We start from the raw sequence: 25,472 nt of genomic DNA on the forward strand, positions 1-25,472 counted from the left end.
CGGACACCACAGCCTCATTGCAGGGATGTCTCCCTCCAGCCATATCGAGGCAGAAGCAGCCACAGTAATTAGAGGTTTGAAACCCACGTCGTGTAATTGGTTCTGCTACACTGTGCAGAAGGAGCGACCCTATTAAGAAGTGGAAGAAGACAGGAAAGCAGGTTAAAAAGCAGGTTATCTGAGTGATTCTTGCCATCCCCTCCAGGTAATTGATTCTTTCCTGCTTGCTCTCGCTTTGGTAGCCCTGGGAAGAGCAATCAGTTCACTCAAAGCTTTTTGGCAATTTGCCCCACTTCTAACAGGTTTTGGGGAGGAGCTGGATCCAATTGACCTTGGACAAGAGGTTGCAGCTGTGAGTGTGATGGCTTTTTTTGGTTCCACCTAGAGTGGGAATTTGTCCCAGTTCCACCAATGAATGACTCATTTCCTGGACTTGTAAGTCAACATAAATCTCTGGTGTCCATAAGGAAAATGCAGTTGTTAGTAATTATAACTTCCAGTGGACTTAAGGTAAGTTCGGCTTTTACTATGCTTTAAACTTGGATGCAGATCCAAGGTATTGCTGCTTGGCCAGAAGTTTGGTGGAATCTTGGACAAATTTCCAAAGTGCCTCCAGCAGGTTTTTAAGGTGGCAGGATCCGCAGAGCAACATTCCTGGAGCTGCTCTGTGATTAAAGCTGAAGTCTGTAATAACATGTTCACTATTAATGTTTCTGCTGTTCTCCCTTCTAAGTATGGATGTAGAAACAGTCCATGGAGACTTTTGTGCCCTCCATACCCACCAGAGTCCTTTGCCCTTCTGTTCCCAGCTGCCACAGGGAATTATGTGGGTGAGGGAGAGATGCAGCTGCATGTAATAGTGACGCTAGCTCGGCCTGGGAGAAAGCAAAAGAGCCCAGGGGAATGGGAGGGAATAAACTGGGAAACATTAAAGCCACAGTTTTTAGATTTGGATGAGACAGAAACTCCTCATGGGCCTTATTTGTAAAGTTTGTTTAGGGGTATCCTCTACGCAGTCTGGAATCCTTACCTGATGCTAGGTGATTACACAATGTTAACTGCGATTTCAGACATTTTATGTAATCAGTTCATCAGAGGTAAAGGCTTCCTCCGTGTTTTGTGTTTTCAACCCTTTGTGTTGTATCCCAGGTTCAACAGTGTTTTTGTAGTCTCAGCTCATTAGTGTGTATTCTTACTACAATCTGAATTTTTTAATTTAAAACTTTTGTCCCTTGAGGCTATATTTTATTTTAACAAATATTTTAAGAAGATTGAAGCCTTAGAAACTATACTTAAATATAAACAATTTTAATTTCACTAGACTGTATTCAAATATTTCAGGGTCAATATTTATTGTCCCTCACAGTGTACACAGATACACCTTGTTTACATCCACAGACCAGTGTTAAATCAATCTCTAATCTAGTGAACCAGACATTGCAAAAATTAAGAAGTTATTAAGATGTTTTGCAACCAAATCTAACCCCAAAGTCCTTGAAGGATCCTCCACCTGGAGGATGTGAGGAAGAGAGATGCCATGCACGAAGGACTTAGTTGTTTACACACAAGAAACTGTTCTTCCAATTTTTGAAAGACATCTGTGCAGGATCAAAATGTCTCATCAAACTGAGGAGATGTCCTCTCCCTTCTTGGCTGTCAGTAAAATGCAGGTAAGTGTGAGGTCATGTGCTCTGTACATCCAGCACTTTCAGATGCATCCGAGATAATGCAAAGAGGACATAAATCGGAAGAGAACACAAGTGGATGATGGAGACAGAAGGAGTGAGCTCTGGACACCACCTTGATGGCTTCCAAAAACTGGAAGGAAAGCCAGAGGGAAATCTAGAGACAATCTTGTTCAAGTAAGAGGCCAGATACAACAGTGCCCCTCGCTGTGTTTAGTCTAGCTGTGTGTACATCCCCAGTCTTGCTTTTGGCAGCAATTACTATTTTCACATTCATCCCTTCACTCTTCTCCACAGTTCCTGCGAGAGAGAGAAAACAAGGAATGTGTGGCCTGATGATCTGAGAGAAAAGATAATTGAGAATTCCCACAAAAAGAAAATTAGTCACGGTCTCTGGGGCTGCTGATAAGCAGAAACCTCAAACCAAACAAGCATCCAGATTTTTATTTCAAAACAAATGTCGACCTCTGTGCAGCAAGCCCTTTGCAGGCTGCTGCTTCAAAAATAGAACCTTTTACACACTTAGCCCTTCTTTGGGTTTTTCCCATGGCTCGGTGCCCACGTCAGACGGACCCTGCCCTGGCTGCGGTGCCGGCCCTGCAGGCGGAGCGGAGCGGGGCGGTGCCACCTGCTGGTCCCGCCGGGATCCTCTCGGCTCCGCTCCGTGCAGTATCCCCAGGTGGAAGGGACCCAAAAGGGTCATCGAGTCCAGCTCCTGGCCCTGCACAGGACACCCCAAGAGTCACACCATGTACCCAGAGCATTGTCCAAGCTTGACAATGTGTAATTGTCAAGCTTGAGCTTGACAATTGAGCTCCGTCAGGCTGCTGCTGTGACCACTGCCCTGGGGAGCTGTTCCAGTGCCCACCCACCCTCTGGGTGAGGAAACTTTTCCTTGTATCCACCCTAAACCTTCCCTGACACAACTCCAGGCCATTCTCTCAGGTCCTGTCACTGGTCAGCACAGAGCAGAGATCAGTGCCTGCCCCTCCTGTTCCCCTGAGAAGGAAGGTGTAGCTGCAGTGAGGGCTCCCCTCATCTCCTGAGGCTGAACACACCGAGTGACCTCAGCCACTTCTCACATGGCTTCCCCTCTGGGCCCATCATCATCTTCACAGCCCTCCTTCAGATGCTCTCCAATAACTTTATATCTTATATACCAGAACACAGTACTTTAGTCTCCATAGCCTGTAGTTATTTTTAAGCTAAAATGTCCTAGTTTCAGTTTCAGCTTCATCTGATGCATCTTGTTATTTATTCCTCTAAAGAAGATTAGTAATTAAAATAAATAAATAAAATTCCAGAGTGTTGTGTAAAAAAAATACAGAGTAAGCAGGACAACCAGAGCTCTTAGTATTTATCACTGGTATAGAATCATTATAGGACATGAGAAAGTGTTCATTGGAAATTACCTTTTTCCTGCAGAGGCAGGTATGGCTGTTAAGCACATAATGAAATATAAGAGCACTCTGTCTCCAGGTCCATTAATGAGCCTTGCTGGTGCTACATCAGCACTTGCTTTGTTTCAGTGATGTGCTGTTTTTTAACAAGGCCTTGGCATGCTGCCATTAACTCGGTTTTATGTCTCTTTGGTGTTTTCATAGCCACAGGCCAGATGGTTTCAGCATTATATTCTTCCTCTAATATGAAAGCTGATCATGGTGCTCCAAATTACCTTCATTCCACATGCTATATATTTTGTTGTGTATCACTGTGCATTCAGCATAGTCATTTCAGCTTAAACTAAACCTAGGAAAATTTGCAATTAGGCAGCAGGTAGAGCTGGTGACCAAGCACAGCTGTCAATAGGGCTCTTACTCTCTTGGGAAGCCTCAACTGCCACTGGATTTGTAGGACTGGGGAGAGCAATTTTTTTGGTGAAACAGGAACCTTGAAAAAGGAAGAATATATATAACAGAAGCTAATTTGTAGTTGTGGCTGAATGATGCAGTAAAATGCAGTCTCATGAGACAAGACAGAGAATATCAGCAGCTGGGAACAGTACTGCTGGTGCCCACAGTTTGCTGTAGCAGCCAGTAGTGCCTAGACAAGAGTGTACAACCAAGACAAGGGGTTCCACATTCCTCTGTGGCTTAAGCTCTTGCATACAAAAAGGTCCCTTCCATTCCTCCTTCCAGAAGGAAATCATTAAACTGGCAGGCAGGAAAATGACATTAGGAAAAAAACCCAAGAAAACAACATCTGAAGCTGCATGTTCCATGAGATTTTTTCAATTTTTTTTTTTAATTACTGTAAATTTTTAACAAATTCAAATATTTTCCAAACTTTGCAAATGGGATGTTATTGCGGGAGGCTGCCAAATCCTGGGGGGGATATAATGAATTGCAAAATGTCCTCTTTAGGCTTACAGTGGCCATGTCCTATATTTCATACATCATGAAGAAAATTGAGCAGTCTGAATTTAAAAAAAGTTCGTGATGCACCCATTTGCTTATTCCATAAGCTATCAAGTGAACTGATTTGTATGCCAGCCTTATTTCTGACAGCTGTTTTGCTTTCATTGTGCCAAAACCCTCTACCACACTCCATTCCACATTTTAGAGAATATTTCTCTTACCTGCAGTAGGAATTTATACAACTCTGCTGATTTTGTTTTGTAAGTGGTTTGGAAACAGTTTTATTTCAATCTGTCTCTATCACCATTAAAACTGCATTTGGTCTTTTGAGCTTTTCTGGAAACTACTGAAAAGAAGAACTTAGCTTTGTGAAGCAGAAGTGGTGTGAACTGTTACCACACAGGTACAAAGATCCTTTGCGTGTTTATTTGTTTCGAAAGCATTTGTGTCTGAATTTAGCCTTCCAATCAATAGGTATATGGCAGCTATCTCTGAGGGTAAAAAACCAACACATCTCACTAGAGGGAGCCCACACACAATTTCTGGGCTTAGCTTGAGCTATTACACCTCACCCTGTTACTTGCCTGTGTTTTGTTGGTAAATCTCCCCAGCTGATTAATTCACAGTTGTGTGGGCAGCTACACAGCCTGCATTATGAAAAGCACACTGAGATTTCAAGTGCAGATAATTTGCAAATCAATACTAAAGTGGACAGGGAAATCTCAAATTTTGTTTGTTAGCACTGGTAATTATTACCAGAATACCTTAATCATAAAAATGAGACAGAAGAGCTTTGTTTCACTTCCTGCCTGCCTATTCCCTGCTAGTGCTTTCCTTCCCCTTCACTAGAACCTCAGATCCGAGTACTGACACTGCATATGCTCCTGCAAGCCAGTGTGCCTGCCTCAGACACCCTCCTGGCACAGCAACACACCTCAGCCAGAGCCCAACCTTTGGCCTCTGCCCCCGACCTAACCCCATCACCTACCCACAGCACGTTAGGTTTCACCAATGTGCTTTATCTCATGCTTTGCCCTTATCTTTCCTTGCCCCAGCACTGTGAGTTGCAAGTGCAGGTTTGGGGTCCACTTGTGCTGCTGCTGGAGGCGTTCTGAGAGGAGCAGTCAACTGCGCTCTGCACAGCAGCAAGGCTCTGTTGGCTCCCTGTAACTGCTGTTGGGAAAGTGTTTATCTGCTGTGCCAGAAGTGATTAAGGTGTAAAGACCTTTAACGATGTGGCCAGGTATTATCTGCCATCAGGCAATCCTCCTCATGCCATGCAGCTGCTGCTCACGTGGAGGCTTCTTGCTCAGGCAAGAGTCGGCACATGGCAGACTTGGGGTCTGCTGCTGTGCCACGGTAGCTGGATTTTTATTTAAAAAACATCTGTAAAAAAGTTTGGCACACCTTGGGAGTCTTTTTTGCTGGAGAAGACTAAAATACTGATATGAGTTGGAAAAATCATCCAAAACATTTAGGACAGTCTTAGGCACTCTGCTAGAGGGGAGGTGCAACCAGATGAGGTCAGAGAAGTTCAGACAGCAGACTTTTATCACTCCACACGTAGTTCAGGTTGTAGTGAAAATGGTTAATAAGGTCAATTCCTTCTTTCATATGAGTTAAGCCAGCTTCAGTAGATGACAAATGAGAAGTTATTATTCAAGTAAAGCGTTAAATAACTGGTTCTCACCTTGGTTAAACACCTTGGTGGTAACACAGAAATTCACAAAAGTGGGAGGGAATTTTCTCTGTGTTGGTAAGCAAGACTCTGTCCTGGCACAAACCAATGCAGGGCTCTACACAGGCCTTGCAGAATTACCTGGTGTGTTGCAGGTCTCTCAAGATCATAGTAAAAAGTGCTGCACTGCAGATATTCCTCACATTGTAGGACCATTTAGTTCTTTGGGATTTCTCAAATTTCAGTTACTGGCCCTTCATGCTGCTGAGCAGCCAGTTTTACTAAACAAGGGGAATTTGCTGTCTCTGCATTACATTCTGTGGTTTTGTTCTCTCCATCCTCACAGTAAATGCCCCATGCACTGTCTGCTCAGTTTAGAACTAAACTCAGTACAGAGGCTAGGCAGTGGTCTGAAAGTTAAACTTCTGCTTTCTACAGAATGAACAAAATTTAATAGTTGGTTAATCTTGTGGCAATTCTCAGAAAACCTCCTTGATGAGATGTATTTGGGAGCAGGAGATTTTGAAAAATGTGCCGCATTCCAACATTACAGACAATAGGGATCTGTTAGGATCTTCACTATGTGGAGATGGAAGACACCTTGCCTTTTTCCATGCTACAGAAAGATCTAAATTCAATTGCAGCTGTGCTGTGCCAAGGTCAGTTAGGGGCTGTTGAATAGTGACTGCATGGGAGACACAGAGGGATCAGCTTGCAAGTGTTGCTCATCCCCCTTATTTATTTCAGCACAGGAATGCCTCACCAGGGTACAGTGGCTGAGAGCACCATTTGAACTGCTCTCACCCCCAAAACTCTGCAGAAATTCTGCTGCACAAAATATGCACACAGAACAAAGACAGCTGCACAAAACTGAAAGGTGTGCTCTTTTTTCCCTCTTTCTTTCACAGGAACAAGAGGGAGAAAAAAAAAAGCTCCACCACTGCACCATTTCCTCTCACCTTATCAGGATCTCCCTGCCCTTCAATCTCTGATAATTCCTGAGGATGTAGCATTGTGGTGATGCAAGATCTGGCTCCTTAACCCCCTCTGGCTTCTTCATGATCTCAGGGCCATTCCTTAGGCCTCAGCCTTGATTACTGGCACATGGGCAGTCAGCTCCCTGAGCTTATCAGAAAAACTGTCTGCTCCCAGGAACTTCTGCTGCCTAGCGAGCTCCTGTTTTCTAACAAACAGCCTTGAAAACTTATTTTTGTCTGAGTAACAGCCTAAGTAGAATAATATTATTATTAGACTTCTCAAGGACAATTCCAGTAACTACTGGCCTGGGCTGTGGCCACAGTGGAAATTTACTGATGACCAGAGTCAATCATCTTCCAACCCTGTAGAGAGTGGCACTAAGTGAGACCCACTGGGATCCCCTGGGCTGCAGCTCATCTCCCTCTGAGCGGGACTTCTCTGGAGCTCAGCAACTCAGAGAACTATTGATGACAGAGCTGGGGCTGATACCTCCCCCTCTTCTCAAGGCTCAGCTGTTGAGAGATGCAGAGGCATCTGATGTGAGTACTTCACTGGGCTCCTGGGGAATTTTTTACAGGTATACCTTTGTACATGCTTCTTTGTGTCTGTGTGTGTGCACGTGTGAATCGATTGGCATGCGGTACAGCAAACATACTACGAGTGTTCCCGTCCCACGTTCGTAGTTAGATTAGATTTGTAATTAAGTTATTGTTGTGCTTAAAGCAAACCCTATTGGATCGTTTAGTAAACGTTAAATTAGTCAATGATTAGGTTGTGCTACATTCCTTGGATATACACCATTGATCAAGTCTGACACTGAGTTTGGCAAGGGGGTCTGCTCTGAACCTCTTTTAACACCAAAAGGGGCTCCTTTGTCCTTTGGCACACTTGCCCTTTTGTTTGTTTTGAAAGCATTTGTGTCTGAATTTTACAGCTTTACACTTTTGGATCCCCATCTACAAATAAATCATTCTAGACTGGTTCTAATATGATTTTACTTTGTGTGCTTTATCTGAGTAACAGTGGTAGAGTGAACCTTGCCATCAAACTTCATTGTGGTTTTGCAAATTTATATGATATATACACAGTTATAAGATATATATGTATCTTGCTTTTGCTGATACCTTTGCCAGCAATTCCATAAGCAGCCCAGACCACTCATTTGCAACAAACTTTAGAGAGAGAAGGTGGCTTCCAGGGAAGTTATGATGGCATAAGGGTTGTAAAACTTTTATAGGAACAGAAGAAATAACTATGTGCTCTGCTTACAGAAAGAGAGAGGGAGATTTGCACTGAGATGCTGTAGTTTCTGGGATTAAGATGAGAGTTTTATGAAGGACCATCCTTCCTAACCCTTAACCAAATGGAAACAGGTGCTGTAGATAGCTGACCTCCCACCAGAGCAGGTCAAGATTGTACTGAGATAAAAGAAGTTTTTGGAGGTCAAAAGATGGAATATATTACCACTGCAAAGATAGCTACAAGGCTTCTGTGAACAGTTATATGTGCGTAGTTCAGCTGTGATTTGTAAATGTAACCAAAAATGAGCAGCTATGTTTTTTCCAGTGTGTAAACTGGATAATCCAATAGTCTTGTCTGTGAACAGACAGTATTTAAGCTGAAAGAAGAAAAGTACTTCTGGGTACCCTGCATGAGCACTGACAGATCATCGAAATGCACTGAACAGAAGCACATGGGTGTGGGACCAGGCATTGAGCTGACCCCCAAGGAGTTCTGTAGGCAGCTCAAGTCAGTGGAGTACAGAGAATAACATCAAGGAACTGAAGGCTTTTGCCTGTGAGCAGTTTCAGCTAATTAGAGCATATGCATATTTTCTCTTTATAATGACCTTACTTAAGTAAAATGCAAGGAGTATTTAAAGTATTAGACTCCGGTTTTATATTCACAACATACTTGAGGGAAAAGTGGCTAGAGAATTTTACAATTCAGTCTAACACTGAGGACTGCAGACAGAAAAGAACAGGGGTTCTATCCAGCCATCCACTTCCTCTTGTTGCAGCAAAAGGCTTCCTCACAGTTAACATTCTGGTGCTTTGTCACAAAATTACACAGCCAGTTCCAGATGTCCTGTCCAGTGGCACCTGTCAAATCACAGGACTTGATCTCCTATCGACACTCCCTTGCTGTGAGGAATGGGTCGTGCTGGTCGCTCTGTCAGCTCTGGTCACATTTGCTCAGGTGGCACCTCTTCTTGTGCTCCAAATCCTTCACCTTCCATCCCTAAAAGTTACATCCTCAGACACTTCCAAAGTGTTGTCATGCCTCTGGAGCTATTTTTAGCTTCATAATATATACCTTGAATTTGGGATTTTTTTTTTTTTTCCTGGGAGGTGGCCCCATTCCTGTTCCTGGATAATTCATTATTTCCTGAGTGATTTTCATGCAACTGTCTTCAGTTTGAAACAAAGTGGCTGAACCAGAATGCAGTGTTTTTAATGACAGTTTCAAATGGAGACAGGTTTTTATTTCTTTCTATGCAATCTGATGCTCAACATTGCTAATTGCTCCCACATTTATCATCCTCTGGGCAAAACATCTATCCTTGTTTCTTTTAGCATAGCTGCATTCCAGGTTTTAACTTCTCTAGTAGAGATTAGCTTGCATTTTCTGGATATTTTCACTTTTAATTTCTTACCAGCCTTTAAATTATTTTTCTGCAGCTCTTGAAGAAAGTTTCAAATCTTTAATTGCTGTAATCAAAATGAATTTTGATTACAACAAAATCTGTTGTAACTACAACAAAAGCTGTGAGATACTGCAGAGCCCTCAACAAGAGAACTCTGACATTTAACTCCTGAAGTTTTAATTTACTGGATGCCCACTTTTATTGTAGAGTATTCTAACGCAGCATTGGTTATTACTTAGTGTCACCAGAGAAAATGTGCTCTTCCTCTACTTTGCCTTGTTTGGTCTCTCTGAATTGACAAAACTACACATTTATTGGTCTTTTCATAGCTGTGTTTCAAGTTCAGTGCGAGAAGTGGTAGCTGCAGTAAATACAGAAGGAAGAGCCTGAACTCCAGTGGAAATCAAAAAACTTTGACCTCGGCTATACTTCTTCAATGGCACCTTCATTTCCTTTCCTCAAGAGATTCTTTAGAGCTGTGTATGAATGGAAACGTGCACAGGGCTTATTTAAAAATAAAAGGATGGGATCTACAAGTATTATAGGCTGCCATCTGTTGCTTTGTAATTTCCAATTTATAAACAAGCAAAATAGGTAGAAGTGACTTTGTTAATGTATTATTATCACTTGTCTAAATATATATTTGGTTGACTATATATATGTATACAATATACATATTACATATATACAATATACAGATGTATACAATATACATATTGCATATAATATGAATACAATATAGGCTTTACATTAATCTGTATGTAGATGGTCCTGGATCACAACAACCCCATCCAGCATACCAGGCTGTGGGGGAGTGTCTGGAAACTGCCCAATGGAAAAGGACCTGAACATGAGCCAGCCTGTGCCCAGGTGGCCAAGGTGGCTGATGGCACCCTGGCCTGGATGAGCAATGGTGTGGCCAGCAGGACCAGGGCAGGGATTGTCCCCCTGTACTGGTGAGGCCACACCTCGAGAGCTGTGTCCACTTCTGGGCCCCTCACTGCAAGAAGGACATTGAGGGGCTGGAGCCTGGCCACAGAAGGAGCTGGTGAAGGGTCTGGAGCACAAATCTGATGAGCAGCTGAGGCAGCTGGGGGTGTTTAGCCTGGAGAAAAGATGGCCCAGGCTCTTGTCCCCCTCTACACCTCCCTGGAAGGAGGCTGTAGCCAGGTGGGGATTTGGCTTCTTCTCCCAGGGAGCAAGCGACAGGATGAAAGGAAATGGCTTCAAGCTGCACAAGGGGAAGTTTATGCTGGATATTAGGAAAAATTTATTCATGGAAATGGTGGCCAAGCATTGGAACAGGCTGCAGGGGGAAGTGGTGGAGCCACCATCCCTGGAGATATTTTTTAAAGTGTGGTGCTTAGGGACCTGGCTTAGGGATGGACTTGGCAATGTCAGACTTGCATTTGGACTCAGTGAACTTAAACCTGTTCTCCAACCTAAATGATTTTATGATTCAAGATTGGGATTTTTTTTAAGGTTAGATGACATTTTCATTTTAAAATAAAATTAAAGTAAATAAAGCATTACTGAACTGCCACATGTGGCAAGGCTGCTGGCTTGTCAGCAGTTTTTCAATTTGAGCTCCTTTTTTTTGTCCCAGTCTAATGGTTCCATTTATTGCAAATTTTTAAAGTTTTGTATGGGTTGGCATTTTGGAGCCAATTGCCTCTTGATTATAAAGTAATAATATGCACAAATTAAGGAAAAGATGGCACTAAAAATTTTGGGCCTTGTTCCAGAAACTCGTCTCACATTCTTAAATAGTGAGTAACTGTAGCAAATGTAGCAGGTACAGAGATGCCTGCCTTTTTGCTTTTGCTTTTTCTAAATCCCTTTTATACTCACCCACATTACTCTTCATTCTCTGCAGTGATTTATCCATGCATTGTTAATCAACTTTATTTCCCAACACCTCTGCCTACTCTTATGTTCCATAGTAACTTTTACAATTATGCAAGTCAGCTATCTTATTGCATCCTTGGAGGTACATGACAATTGTGTTTTAAGAAATTGCCTTCATACAGCATTGTGTAAATGACATAATATTGTGCTCTTTTTGCTACCTTGGTATTATTTTAATTAAAAACAGTAGTAATAAAACATCTGCATTTCCACTTCAGTAAACAAAATTGCCCTAAAGTTATAAATGAATATTAAAAATTTTATCACAAATATTGGTGTCTAATAAATATATGAATATTGATATAAAGGAGTTTATTAGAACAACTGCTGCATGAAATGGGGGGCATATGGGTGTTTTTAAAAATGCTTGCACAGATTCCTCAGATCCTGTCAGATGCTCCAGATGGAACAGGATAACCTAGCAAAGGGAGGCAAGCCCATTTAATTCCAGGAATTAAAAAAGATATAGCAAAGCACACACAGGAGTGTTGTGTGTTTCACTTGTGTGCTTTTCTATCCTAAAGAAACTAGCAGGGACCTATAGTAGATCAAATTGTTTTAGATTGAATCTGTCTAGCTAAAGGAGGCTTTAAAGTACTGAAATCCTGAAGTATCTGTATGCAGATACACGTGGGAAAAAAAACTCTACCTTCAAATCTGAGAAACAAAGTTTTAAAAGAAACAGCAGTATCTTTTTATTTGGTGAGTTTCTGAAGCTGATTCAGGTTGGAACCTCCTTTGCAGAATGACACTTGGCAGCAGATCTGGCATTTCTTGTCTTCCTATTGGACAAGGAAAAACTGTAAATCATCCCACTGCTTTCCCACAGAGTATTTTTTGCAATCCTGCATTGTTGATACTAACTACTAACTACGGAGATGGGTTAACCTTTGCCTTTAGTCAAGTCTGCTGTAAGTCTCCCATTTAAAATCAGACATCACCTTGATGTTTGCTGTTTTGAAACCTACCCACCTACCTGTTAGTTCAAAGGCTGGAATGGAAACTGGCTTAGAGACTTTGAATTTTGTTCTCTTTTCGTTCAGAGAGCTAGAGTGAAACTGCATACAGAATTCTTCAGCTTGTCAAACAGACCTCTCCCAAGAAAAAACTACTTGAAGCTACCATAGTCATATTTAATGCAAACAAAAAGAGGAAAAAAAACCCTAGGTTTGCCACGTTTTGATAGCCCTCTGCTCATTTCTTGTCCTTCTGTAATTCTTAAACCCTTATTTCTGTCTTGTGTAAGCTGCAATTTACATGAGTTGTCTTACTGCAGCAGTGTGTTTTAAAGAAACACAGCTGACATTGAAAGAGCAGGTGAAATCTTGAGAGTTGTGGATTGATAAACAGGGTAGGTCTGCCCAATTTGGAGTAATGTTTCAGTCATCAAGAGGAGACAGGGCACTCAGCATTGCATGCAAGCTTGTGCTTGCCAAGCCTCTGCCTAACTACGCAATGAAGGTCTTATCAAATACATACGGTCCAAGGAGGCTTGTGCAGTCCCAATTCTTAACAAATGGTTGAGTTAGAATCATAGGTTTCTAAATTGCCATGTTTTCTGGGAGATAACATGGAGAGGGAGAGTGCGTAAGTGAGAGAAACATCTGAAGCAAAGGGATAAAGAAAGCAGGCTGAGGATCCCGGCCAGCCCTGCAAGCTATGTCAGGATCCCTCTGCAAATCTGCAGACTTCTTACAGCCTCCTGTCACTGAATAATTTTAGAAGTCTGGAAAAAAAAAATTGTTTACTTCAAATTAGGAGGAAAATATCTAATGTTTACTGTTGCAATGTTTTTTCAAAACTTTTGCAAGAGAGAAAAAGAGAATGGAAGACCAAAACCAGTGGCCTCAAAGAAGACTTTGCTCCAACAATTGGTAGTAGAAGAGAAAAATTGAGCATAAGAGCAAAGTAGCTCAGAGGAGTTCCACAGCATTGTGAGCACAGATGGAAATTATCGTGGTGTGTAGGAAGGAGAAGAAGGTAGTAGAGACAGCTTGACTGATGATGTTCAGTGACCTCATACACAAGAAACTGGTTTTGCAGGGTTGCTCTGTAAATCAGATCAACAAAATTATCTGAATTAAAAAGGAGCACAAAAAAGTCTTTGTCCTTCCCTCCCCCACTCTTTGTTTTTTGTTAGACTGAGTTGTTTCACTGACACAGCTGATGGTGTAGGCCTACAAACAACTGCTTCAGCACTGCTCAAGGAGTTGATACTGATGCTTGGAGGAGAGGATCTGCTGCCTTGGTGATGAGATGTTTAGCATATATTCAGAAAGGTCATTACTCTTCAATACAATCTGAGATGGGAAAAGACTGGCTAGGCAGCAGTGATTTGAAAAAGCCTCTGAGGTGGAATAGATCATGACCTATCGGTGCAGCAACAATGTGACACTTGCAAAAGAAAAAAAGACGGCAAGTGTTTGTGTCATGTAGAAACAGATGCAAATTCCAGCATATCACATAACCTTCTCAATCAGTTTCACACTGACAGGGCGAATGTGGGGTCTAGTACTGGACATTATGTTACCAAAAAAATGTAAAGCAGCTGAAGTTCAGAAGAGAACAGGAGAAATGTACGTTCAAAGTGACCTGTAAGGAAAAAATATAAAAGGAATCTTTTTAATAAAGAATAAGAAGATGCATAGCAGCTTCCAGCTGTGCAGCATCTTTTTATACACTCCTCAGGGATTAAATCTTTTGCCAATGTCCTCAAGAAATGGGAGAAATAGTATGGGGCTAAAACTCCAAGATCTGAAGATCTAGCTTCTTGTCTCCATCCATATTTATAACAAGTGCAAGAGGAGATTGCCTGAGGAACGGTATGAAAGCGTCTATCACCGGAGGATTTTAAACAGGTTAGACAGGCTTCTGTTGGGAACAATTAAATATGGTAGGTGCTCCCTGGGAAAATGGGCCAGTGAGCAGGATTCACGAGGCTGCTTCCCTTTGCGTGACTTGCTGCAAGCCTCTGGAATTCAGGTGAGCAGCCTGGCCATGAAAAACACAGAAAACGTGGCCTCATCACTCCATGCAGTCATGGATGCTCCATACTGAAGTTTGTCTGCAGGACCACTGGTTCTCCCTGCTGCAACAGGAACTTGACATGTTGTGTGGTTCTGCTTCTGTCTGTTGTTGAGCATAACATAAATATTTGCTGCAATTGTGGGGGAGTAAAATTCTATTTACTTCCAGGCCATTATATTTCTCTTTTTTATTAGTAACAGTCTTCTGACCACCTGTATTACCTGTGCTGAAAGCCTACAGAGCCACGCACATCATGAGAGAGGATGTCTGCTTTGGGACCAAACAGTGGTGACCCAGAGGAGGACCAACAAGTTGATCAGAGGGATGGAGCACCTCTCCTATGAGGAAAGGCTGAGAGGAATGGGATTGTTCAACCAGGAAGAGTAAAAACTTCAGCATGACCTAACTGCAGCCTGGGGCAAGGCTATTTACAAGGCCATGTAGTGACAGGAAAAGAGAGAATGGGTGCAAATGGAAAGAGAGCAGGTTTACATTAGATATTAGGGGAAAACCCTTTCGTGTAAGAGAGATGAGGCTCTGGAACAGGTTGCTCAGAGGGGTTGTGGATGTCACGTCCCTGAAAGCGTTAAAGGCCAGGTTGGATGAGGCTTTGAGCAACCTGGTCGAGTAAAAAGCGTCCTTGCCCATGGCAGGGAAGGTGAAACGAGTTGATCTTTAAATTCCTTCCAACCCGAACCACTTTGTGACTCTGCAGGGCCTCTCCCTGTAGAGGTGGCTGACGCCGCTGGGCTGCGGGCCCCCTGGCCGTACCCTGGCACACTTCAGCCCCCCCGGTCCGTTAAACGCCCTGGGAGGCTGCGGCTCCCCCCGGCCGCCTCAGGCCGAGCCAAGGCCCGGCACGGGCCGGGCGGCAGCGGCGCAGCCCGAGGGGCGCGGGGCGGGCCGGCGGGGCGGGGTGGGGCGGAGCGGGACCGTCATGCCAGCGCTGCCCGGCGCCGCCGCCAGTACGACGGCTGCTCGCCCCAGGGCCGCCAGCAGTAGCACCATGACGGCCGGGCGGGTCTACGACATCGTGGTGTTCGGCGCCTCGGGCTTCACCGGCCAGTTCGTGGTGGAGGAGGTGGCGCGGGCGGCGGCGGCGGCGGCCGCCGGCGAGGGGCAGCTGTGCAGCGGCCGCCTGCGCTGGGCCGTGGCCGGGCGGAGCCGCGAGAAGCTGCGGGCGGTGCTGGAGCGGGCGGCCGAGCGGCTGGGTACGGGCCGCGGCCGGGCGGGGGGCGCAGCGCCGCTGCCCGGGGAGGCCCGGCGGGCCGGGTGTGCGGGAAGGGCTGAGGCCGGGGACGAGGGGGCTCGCCGCGGGCGGAGCGGGGTCGGTGACGGCGGTCTCCTGTGCGCAGGGAAGGCGGCGCCCGGGGAGGAGGTCGGCGTGCTGCTCTGCGATGTGGGCGACGCGGGCTCGCTGGCCGCCATGGCGAAGCAGACCCGGGTGGTGCTGAACTGCGTGGGCCCGGTGAGTGCGGGGATGCGGGCGGGCGCTGCCCCCGCAGGGATCCTCCCCGGGGCCGCGCCCCGGCTGCGGGCGGGCACGCAGAGCCGCCGCGGCCCCGCGGGGACAGCGCAGCTCCTGGAACTCGTCCCCGGAGTTCCAAGTACAGCTGTGCACTGCAGGGACCGAAGGGTTTCCCACCGCCGTCGCAGGTGGTGCCGTTCACTGAAAATGCACTGAAATACACTGAAATACAGCGGAGTTGGTTTTCAGTCTTCCACAGGCAGCCTAAGATACTGATGGTAAAGGTTGGGCCACAATGTCAGTGGTGCTAGGGTTAAGCACGGAGCTGGAAAAGGGGCCCACAGGCTTGCTGCCAGGAGTTCTTGGCCCTTTTAAAGCAGAGTGGCAGTAATTCCAGTGCATTCAGAAAGCATCAAAGTGTGTGAGGTGGATGTTGGGTCATGACCATGTCTTGGAAATTCAGTGTTTAAGTAGAGAATATGCTGATAAGAGTGCAGAAGGTGTAAAGTGAAATTAGTGGTGGTATCCAGTTGATGTTGGTGATCTGATTTCATGAGAGAAATCAGATGCAGTAGTCTGTAGCAAGGTCCATTGGCAACAGTGATGTTTTCTCCCCACACTCTCAAGAAATAGAAGTGCTCTTGCATTTTAGCCCCACTTAGAAAAATCAGTAGCCACCAGGTTCACTTTTATTGCAGAGATATACTTTAGGTAAAGCACACTGGGTGAGTTGTGGTGTGTGGCTTTTCTTTTTTTACATCTGGTGTTCTTTCCTTCTATAGTATAGATTCTTTGGAGAACCTGTGGTAGAAGCTTGTGTTGAAAATGGTGCAAGCTGCATTGACATTAGTGGAGAACCCCAGGTATGTGATGGTAAAAAACCTTTACCTTATATCAAGGCTCTGCAAAAGGAGTGTTTATGTAGTTTGTTTCCTGCTTCTGCTTATGTTTCTGAACATGAAGACAAATTCTCCTTCCTGATCTACAATTTCAAGATGCAGTCATTATTTTAAAGCACATTATACTTGGTTGTATAATTTTCTTGCTTTTAAGACAGGAGCCTGTTTGGGTCTTGGTGGAGGTCCCAAATTGCTGAATCTGCTTCAAGCCTCTGTTATGATACTACATAGGAATTTTGTACTTTTCACTGCTGAGAATCTTTCATACTACAGACCAGGAATGGTATATATTTGTCAAAGATACTTGCAAGTGGTTTGAAGCATGGAGGGTGCTATGATGTGACAGTGAAGCACTGATGGCTAATATTGGCTATGGCCAAGAATGAATTTCAGCTTAAAATACTTGTTCTGGCTGTGTTTCAGTTTCTGGAAGGAATGTACCTGAAATACAATGAGAAAGCTGCAGAAAAGGGAGTATATGTCGTTGGAAGCTGTGGCTTTGACTCCATACCGGCGGATATGGGAGTGCTGTACACCAGAGACAAGCTGAAAGGTGACTGGAATAAGTGTATTTTTATGGTGGAAAAAGAATGCAGATTGTGCTCTCATCCTGTATCCTAAAGCAGCAGTGTCCTGTGGGAACTCTTTCAGTGTCTCTTTTGCCTGCCTTTATCAGGTGACCAATTTCAAGCAAACGTGGTAGAAATTTGCAGTCATGTTCCCATTGGATGGGTCATGGGGTAGGGGAGGATTTGTGGTGACATTGCTCACTGAGAGGCTCCTGTGATGAGCCCAGGTCAGAGCAGGGTGCTAACAGCACTGAGGTGGTGGGTTCCATCCCCACGAGGGCCATGCACTCGATGATGCTCATGGGTCCCCTCCAACTCGGAATATTCCATGAATCTGAGAGGACAGAAAGCTCAGCTGTGAGCAGCAGGCTGCTCAGCCAGTGTGTGGATGTCCCTAGGCAGCCTCAGCACAACTGCCTCTTGTGCAGTGAGACTCTTGCAGGGAAGGGACAGTAGGAAGGGGTCCACAGACTGGGGGGTAATCAGGTTTCCCAAGTTTCCTTTTTCAACTGCAAGCTCTGAGAAGCTGCTTTGTGAGTGTAAATAGCATTTTACTTTAATAGCAGCTAGAGGGTAACTGAAAGAGAAATATATTTAAGAAAATATGTGAGAGGATTTAATTCTATGTAAATAGTACTTGATCCTGATCCCAGATGAGGATACTCTGTTCATCAGGTCTGACTTTCAGTTGGGAGGGCCCATAAGAGTATCCAAATGTTTTGCTTTTATGGACTATTAAAAAGGCTGCTAAAGGGGATCAGTTTACATTGGAGTCAGCATTCAGTTGAAGAAAATTCAGATCTGACTGGAGGAGAAACAAGGTATGGAAATAAGTATGTGGATGTTCATGAGGTTGTAATTTGGTGTTTGATACCTGTTTTGAATAGATGTCTTTTATCTCTTCTTATTTTGACTTTATGGCATTACCTCTGTCTTCCCAGTTGCTTGCTATATTGAAATTTGTCCATACAAATACTGTTTTCCAGTCTCAGAAGGAACTAAGCAAAGCAAACAAATCAGAATTTGGAGGCATTGTGATGTTCTGCTGTTCATCAAACTAAGCATTCTTTGAAGAACACTATGTTAAGCTATGCTAAAATTAAATATTTTCTGTGTTTTGGGGTTTTGAGGGGGTTGTGTGTTTTGTTTTGGTGGTGGGTTTTTTGTAGTTTGGTTGTACCAAAATCTTTAAGTTCATGTTTCCTTTCACAGCCAACATCTTCCTTTATTTTGAAACTTGGAGGAAAACTGAATGTGGCTCTCAGTATTACTTTACTTTTTTTTTCAATGAATTTTTTACATTATCTCATTAATTAAATAAATGAAAAAATTTAATGAATAGAAGTAATACTAGTGACCTGTATTGAAGTAATTCACACAAGAAATGTAATACTTGCTAACTCAAATAGCTGTGCATCTTAATGTTACCTTATTTTGCCTTGAGATAAAGATGTAACTCTGCTTTTTCAGCTGCTAATGTCAGTGGCCTGCTGTTTTGAGTCTACCAGAGCATTCTCTGGCTTTGTAGACTAATGACTGCATGTGCCAAGTAACGTTTTCCCCTCCCTTACAGGTACCTTAACTGCTGTTGAGAGTTTCCTGTCGGTGAAATCTGGGCCTGAGGTTAGTTGGCTTCTTCCTTCCTGAAACTCAGGAGTATTTATGATAACATCACCATAGCCTGTCACAATAACTGTTGCTACATGAAGTCAGACCAAGGAGCAAGCTGGCAGGTCTTTGATGATAAGTCTAAGAACTTTATTCTTTAGGAGCTTTTAAAAGTATCCTAAGCAAACACCCTTTTGTAAGGTCTGTTTGCAGAGCTGTCTACCTACACTTTGCTCTGGTAACCTGTTCCAAGAACTATTTTGCTTTTGCAGAGATGTGGGAAGGATTCTTACACAAGTGAAACTGTAACAGGTCCAGAGTGTATTGCCAGTAATCCTAGTGCTAGGTTGTTTGGATTTTTTGTTTGTTAGTGGGGGGAAGGTTGTTTCGATATACTTGAATGCATGTAATGATAATACCTATGGGTAATTGTAATAATGTGTAATATATGTAATAATTCTAATGCTGTTAAAACAATGCAACAATGATCCAAGTCAGTCTTGATGCCCAACAACCAAACCCTACTGCTCCTGGCATGAGCATCCATCTTGCCTTACAAACCATTTTTGTTCTGAAAAACATCTGGAGGAGTGGAGGAAGCCCATGGAATGGGAGACTAGTATCTGTTAAGCAACAGGGGATAGTAGTTAATGGGAATGTATAAATCTGTATGTTGGATATGAGGACATATATTTAAATATATAGCATAAATTCAAAGTGTTGGTAAGAAGGGATTTCAGTAATGAGAATTAACTACACTGAGATGGTTAGAACAGCTACAGGTATTTATTAAATTCTGTGGGTCCTGAGTGTGTTGCAGATCATGTGGAAAGAGGGGTGGATATCGTGTCAGGCCTGGCTGATCTGGAGTTCATTTCCCCACAGCAGCCCTCACAGTGCTGAGCTTTGTGTGGCAGCTACAGAGGAGTCAGTAACACAGCAGGGTTCTGGCTACTGCTGAGCAGAGCTGGCACAGCACTAAGGCTGTCTCTGCAGCATTCCCCCCTCACCTCACAGGCTGGCAGGATGCTGGGAGGGGCCACAGCCTGCACAGCTGCCCCAAACTGACCAAAGGGATGTTCCATACTGTGTGAGCTCTGCTCAGCAATAAAGGCTAAGGGAAAGGAGGAGAAGGGTGGGGTAGGGGTGTGGGGAGGCATTTCTTACTATTACACCTTTGCTTCCATATGCAGCTTTTGCTTTATTAACTCACCTTTATCTTTACACACAAGGGATTTTTCCATCTTATTTTCTCCTCTCCCTATCTTAGCTATAAGGAGAGTAATGGAGTGTCTTGGTAAGCACCTGGCATCCAGTCAGGGTCAACCCACACCATTTCAATACACTATAATCATAACATTTATATGTAATAATTGTAATACATGTAGTGATTCTAATATTATTAAAATAACCCATGAAACCTTTAAATACTGAACTAATTATTGTTTCATGGTATGTCACAAGGGTCTTGGTGTACATGATGGGACCTGGAAATCAGCTGTCTATGGCCTTGCAGATGAAGCCAGCCTGAAGAAGCTTCGAAAACAGATAGGATATGCCCCTGTTCCAGTAGTTGGTGCAAAGCTTAAAAAAAGGTATAAGCATAAATGTGGAATATATAGTCTCCTAACAGTTCCAATATTTATGATACAGATTGCTGCAGTATTAAATACTAAAAAGATGTAGTTAGGACTTCAGTATAGTATGAACATATAGATGCTCATCTAGCAGAATTGAAGTTCAGTTTTACAGACTTGTTCATATTTTCCTGAAAAGAGAACATGTCCCAGCATTTACTGGGTCTCAAAATTAACGCATTCTAAAGGACTTCTAGTGACATGGAAAACTTTTGATTTCAGAAGTGATTAATAGAATGGAGGGAAAAAATGCAAAGGCTATTATATTGATTATCAAATTCATCCTTGATATAGTGCATATAGTGAATTATATATAGTGAATTTTAAGTGAGCCAAGGATATATTCAGAATTGCTTGCGTTCAGTGAAAAGAGATAATGTCAGAAAAATTCTTGTGAGAAAACTGGTAATGGTAAGGCCATTATGGTCAGTTTCTTTCAGTTTGTGTGAAGATTGGAACATTTCTTTTCTGACTTAATTTTTTTTCATTTGCAGAGGATTTATGTTTTACAGTCCAGAATTCAAGCAGTACTGCATTACATTCATGGGATCTGATGGCTCTGTTGTGAAAAGAACTCAGCGTTATTTGCACACCGAGTTGCAGCAAACACCTGTAAGTTACTGTTAGTTGTGCACTGGCCTGTTTCATGCTACTTGAGACTGTGGCTGATGAGCCTGCCTTTGGTAACATGATACTTATGAGATTGTCATGTCGGGTTCTCCTGCTGTCTGATTTCTGGGTATGTATTTGTAGGGAATGGAAACATTGAGTCACAGGAATATTTGCAACGTAACCTTCATGATAAATATATTCAGTTCTGCTTCTGTGCAGAGACTTTTCTTGTTGTATCAGCAGAGCTTCTAAAAGCATCATAATTGTACTCAATGGTAGCTATAGCCAGCTCAGTACAGTGTAGTAAATATCCTGATACAGAATTCATATGTTGCTCAGGTATATCTTAAGATTTCTTTGATGCTTGGGTCTCCAGTGTGCAGAGTAAAGGCAGTGTGAAGTAATGGTGTGGAAAAGATGATTAATTTTTTTCTGTGGTTTCCTAAGAGGAGATGAGCACCAACAATCTGTGTAACTGCTGTGCAGAATCACAGGCATCAGTTAAGCAATGAGGGTGAGACAATGCTTTAAAAATGCACTTGGAAGCTACAAATTAGAGAGGCTTGCCATTGCTATTTCAGTTTCTCTTAAAAAAAAAAGCATAAGGAGGAGAAAAGGAAGATCTAGGAAAGAAGGCTGAGGTTCAATGAAATGCACATCTTTGTGTAAAGTTTTGTGTTCTTGTGTCCCATGTCTGCTCCTCTTCACTCTGTAGTTACACTGTCTTCCTAGAATGAATGATAAAGTGAAGCATTCTTCAAACAGTTCCTCAGAACTAAGATAATTTTTTAAGGCCTGTTTAAACCAATGCATGTTGTGCAAAATAACTGCATCTTACTTAGGGGGTAGATTGTTTTATAAAAATCAATTGATGGAAAAAAATTAATGTAAATCCTATCACTGAAAATACATTCTTGCTTCAGGTCCAGTATGGCGCTTACGCGACTGTAGGTGGTCTTGGCTCTGTTATCAAGCTGATGTTTCTGGGCATGTTATTTTTTCTTCTGGTGAAGTTTAACTTTGGAAGAAAACTTCTGACAAAAGTAAGTTTTCAAAACACAAAATATATATAATTTAGTGTTTGGAGATACCTTTTTTTCTCTCTCTTATTTACTGTTGGTCTTTTTTTGTCTTTTTCTACTTTTTTTTTTCTCTCCTCTATCCATACAGTACCCAGAATTTTTCTCTGCTGGATGCTTCACAAAGAAAGGACCAACCCAGAAGCAGGTAACTGACTGTTTTCTACCACAGTTATAGAGTACATTTATTGTGGTAATGGTGGAATATTAATTTAGAGTCAACTGCTTAGCCTCGAAGAAATAATTTCTAAATGAATCACAGAATATTCTGAGTTAAAAGAGATCCACAGGGCTCATCAAAGTCCAGCTCCTGGCCCTGCACAGGACACCCCAAGAGTCACACCACGTGCCTGCGAGCACTGTCCAAGCAATTCTTGAACTTTGTCAGGCTGTTGCTGTGACCACTGCCCTGGGGAGCTGTTCCAGTGCCCAAACACCCTCAGGGTGAAGAAACTTCCTGATATCCAGTCTAAACCTCCCTGACACAACTTCAGGCCATTCCCTTGGATCCTGTCACTGGATACCACAGAGATCAGTGCCTGCCCCTCCTCTTCCTCTAAGAAGGAAGGTGTAACTGCAGTGAGGTCTCCCCTCAGTCTCCTCCAGGCTGATCAGACCAAGAAACCTCAGCCTCCATTCATACAGCTTCCCCTCCTTTGTCCAAATGCATGTTGTGTGCCTTTTTAGACAGTTACTGGATATATAAATAACTATGCCTTCTGCTTTTAGACATCAAAGTGTGTGTAACTCCTATGAGGAATAAATGGATAATGTTGCTGGGCCTGAGGTATTCCCATGGATGGCTCAGAGCACTCTATCAAAGGTGATGACCAAAGGAGACTGATTAGCAAAAAACCCAGGACTGAAAATGCTGAGAGAACAAACAGACTTTAGTACAAGGCCAGTGCAACAAAGTGGAAGCAATTAAAAACTCAGATTATACCTTTTAAGCAGTAATTCAAAAAATTTCTTTAATGTTTAAATGGATTATAGTATTTGGCAGGATTCTATATATAGTATTTGAATACTTTTATTTACTACTTGTGCTTTCCTAGTAGCAGTCAGTTTCTCTTTTGGTGACCATGCTTGTCTTGTCCACTGCAGATGGATGGAACCTCTTTTACAATGACTTTTTTTGGTGAGGGTTACAGTGAGGGACAAGATCCCCAGAATGCCAAACCAAATGTGAAGATCTGCACTGAAGTGAAAGGACCAGGTATGTATTTTGCCTAGCATTCCCTGCTCTAAAATATGCTTCTGATTTCACTGCTGTCCCTTTCACCCTTGAGAAGCACTTCCAACAGCAACAAAGCCAACAGCCTTTACAGTGTATTGACATGGATATTAGAATTCATTGTGCTCTGGTTTTTGAAATAGCCAGTTCACTTGCATTCTTGTCAGTCTCCTTCTTCTGACTTTCCCTGGTCTGATTTTCATTTTGCAGAGCAGACCTTTTGAAGGAAGACGGCTTTAAGAGTAGTTTCTAGTTGTTACAGCCTGGACTTAGTACTTTGTTTATTTCCAGTTCCCAGAGAGTGAACTTAAACAGGTCCAGTGTGGTATAATTTCTGACTATTACATACTTTTGTTCACATCATTCCTTGAGGGGAGATGGCATTTGAAGTTTGGAGAGAGCAAGAATGTACATTCAGAAATGAGTTACTGTAGCATAGCTTCTTTAAATAACTAGAGATGTGGCAGAATGCAAGTGTTGCCTGGTTAAATTCTGAATTGAAGTACAGGATGGGGAAAGCTCTTGCTGTGTGAGAAAGCCCTCTGTCACCATGATGTGGTCACTCACAGTTGTGTGGTTAGAGGCCATTATGTGAAGCAGTGTTTGTTTGGATTACATCTTAAGGATTTCATCAGCTACTTGGTCTGATTACTGGGTAAAAAAAACTGTTCTTAAATGGGAAAGGCTGTTTCATTGCCAAAGAAATTATTCTCCAGAATGCTGTAGGGAAGAGCAAGATTACATTCTACATTTCAACGCACCGTATTTCATTGGGGGGTTTTGGTTTGGTTTGTTTTTTTGTCAGAGCCTGGATATGTTGCTACACCAATTGCAATGGTTCAAGCAGCTCTATCTCTTCTGGAAGATGCATCTTCTCTGCCTAAACGGTAAATACCTTCCCATGCTGAGCAGCTTCCTCTCCCTTAAAGCTACTGTGTGCAAATGTTTCTCTTTGAAAATACACTTCATCAGCTCTGTGGATTTGTGTTACCTCACCCAACTGGCTGTGCAAGGGAGATGCTTCACTGCAAGCTGATTTAAAACCACTTGCTCTTCACCAGGCAATCAGTTTGAAAGGATGTAGTCACAGGCTTTTAGTCAGGCCTTTGCATCAGTGTCTATGTGTGCAGTTAATGGGGTGGTTTCTATAAAGCTTGCTGCATGCAGAAATGAACCTATGATTATAACCACCCTGTCAAATTCCTCACCCACTCCCTTCTCGGACTAAGTGGCTTTTTCTTTCTTAGTCAGGGAAGCACATCTCTAGCTTCACAAAAACGTGTCCCTCACTCACTGTGCCCCTAATGTTTCTCCTTTTTGATTTTCACTAACAGGGGTGGTGTATATTCTCCAGGAGCTGCCTTCTCGAAAACAAAATTGATTGATCGTCTCAACAAGCGTGGTGTTGAGTTCTCTGTTATTAGCAAGCCTGAAGTCTGAAGTCAGAACATAACTGTATGAACTAAAACCTTTACTGGGTCTAACTCTAATAAAACCCATTTGGCTGCAAAAGCCTAATCATAAAACAGTTTCACTATGCTATTGTTTGCAGAAGGAACAGAAGAAAATTTGAGTTAAAAGCTGTAATAGTATTTGCTATAGTAGGCAAACCCCTAAAGGGTGGGTATTGAGTGTTAATTCACAGACATATTAAATTGGTAACTTCTTGGGTACTAATTTGGGAATCTTAATCTCATTACCTAAGTTCAAGTTCCTACTTCATGGATCCACTATAGCATCTGCTTCACAAGTAAGCATAGCTGCCTTGCTTTGCCCCATTCTGCAACTACATAAAGCAGGCAGCCTGGAAACAGAAGTGCCTTAGCAAATAAGCTACTAGTTATTCCTAATGTGTGTTTGGTATATGTCTTTATTAACATCTTCAATTAATCTTTATTTAATAATCATTCTAAGTGCAGATCTATGTGTAGTTTGTAGTTAGGTAAGTAGTCATGAACTGTATTGTGCTTTTGCTTCTGTAAAGAAGGAGGCTTGTTCTGTTGATTGTTTTTGGAATCTGACCTGATGTGATCCAGGTTCTGGGCACACTGGCCTGTTTCACACTACTTGATACTGTGGTTGATGA

The 25,472-nt window shown here is 42.9% G+C and overlaps 1 protein-coding gene and 3 long non-coding RNA genes across 4 annotated transcripts; 3 read left to right on the forward strand and 1 right to left on the reverse strand.

Moving 5' to 3' along the window:
* The first annotated feature begins 372 nt into the window (after positions 1-372).
* LOC135297308 (uncharacterized) lies at positions 373-2,197 on the forward strand. Its single transcript, XR_010359342.1, has 3 exons — positions 373-510; positions 1,704-1,862; positions 1,983-2,197. It is a non-coding gene; the product is annotated as an uncharacterized LOC135297308 (long non-coding RNA).
* LOC135297307 (uncharacterized) lies at positions 1,621-15,060 on the reverse strand. The gene is made up of 3 exons (XR_010359341.1): positions 12,230-15,060; positions 6,680-9,821; positions 1,621-1,985 (listed from the first exon to the last, which is right to left on the reverse strand). It is a non-coding gene; the product is annotated as an uncharacterized LOC135297307 (long non-coding RNA).
* Positions 7,098-12,201, forward strand: LOC135297306 (uncharacterized). The gene is made up of 3 exons (XR_010359340.1): positions 7,098-7,237; positions 8,772-8,897; positions 9,687-12,201. It is a non-coding gene; the product is annotated as an uncharacterized LOC135297306 (long non-coding RNA).
* A 133-nt stretch (positions 15,061-15,193) lies between the features above and the next one.
* On the forward strand, positions 15,194-24,912 carry SCCPDH (saccharopine dehydrogenase (putative)). Its single transcript, XM_064414730.1, has 12 exons — positions 15,194-15,491; positions 15,636-15,748; positions 16,531-16,611; positions 17,071-17,200; positions 18,790-18,839; positions 20,289-20,419; positions 20,956-21,073; positions 21,997-22,116; positions 22,244-22,300; positions 23,257-23,368; positions 24,192-24,273; positions 24,721-24,912. The coding sequence occupies exons 1-12, from the start codon at positions 15,218-15,220 to the stop codon at positions 24,824-24,826; spliced, it is 1,374 nt and encodes a 457-aa protein (XP_064270800.1). The 5' UTR covers positions 15,194-15,217; the 3' UTR covers positions 24,827-24,912.
* Positions 24,913-25,472: the final 560 nt, after the last annotated feature.

Source organism: Passer domesticus, chromosome 3 (genome assembly GCF_036417665.1).
Source record: "Passer domesticus isolate bPasDom1 chromosome 3, bPasDom1.hap1, whole genome shotgun sequence".
NCBI lineage: Eukaryota > Metazoa > Chordata > Aves > Passeriformes > Passeridae > Passer > Passer domesticus.

Excerpts from the sequence above, each read along its gene's own strand:
- SCCPDH (XM_064414730.1), top strand. The coding sequence starts at position 15,218 with ATGCCAGCGCTGCCCGGCGCCGCCGCCAGTACGACGGCTGCTCGCCCC. Across the intron at positions 17,201-18,789 it reads CACCAGAGACAAGCTGAAAG|GTACCTTAACTGCTGTTGAG; the intron begins GTGACTGGAATA and ends CCTCCCTTACAG. Across the intron at positions 18,840-20,288 it reads CGGTGAAATCTGGGCCTGAG|GGTCTTGGTGTACATGATGG; the intron begins GTTAGTTGGCTT and ends GTATGTCACAAG.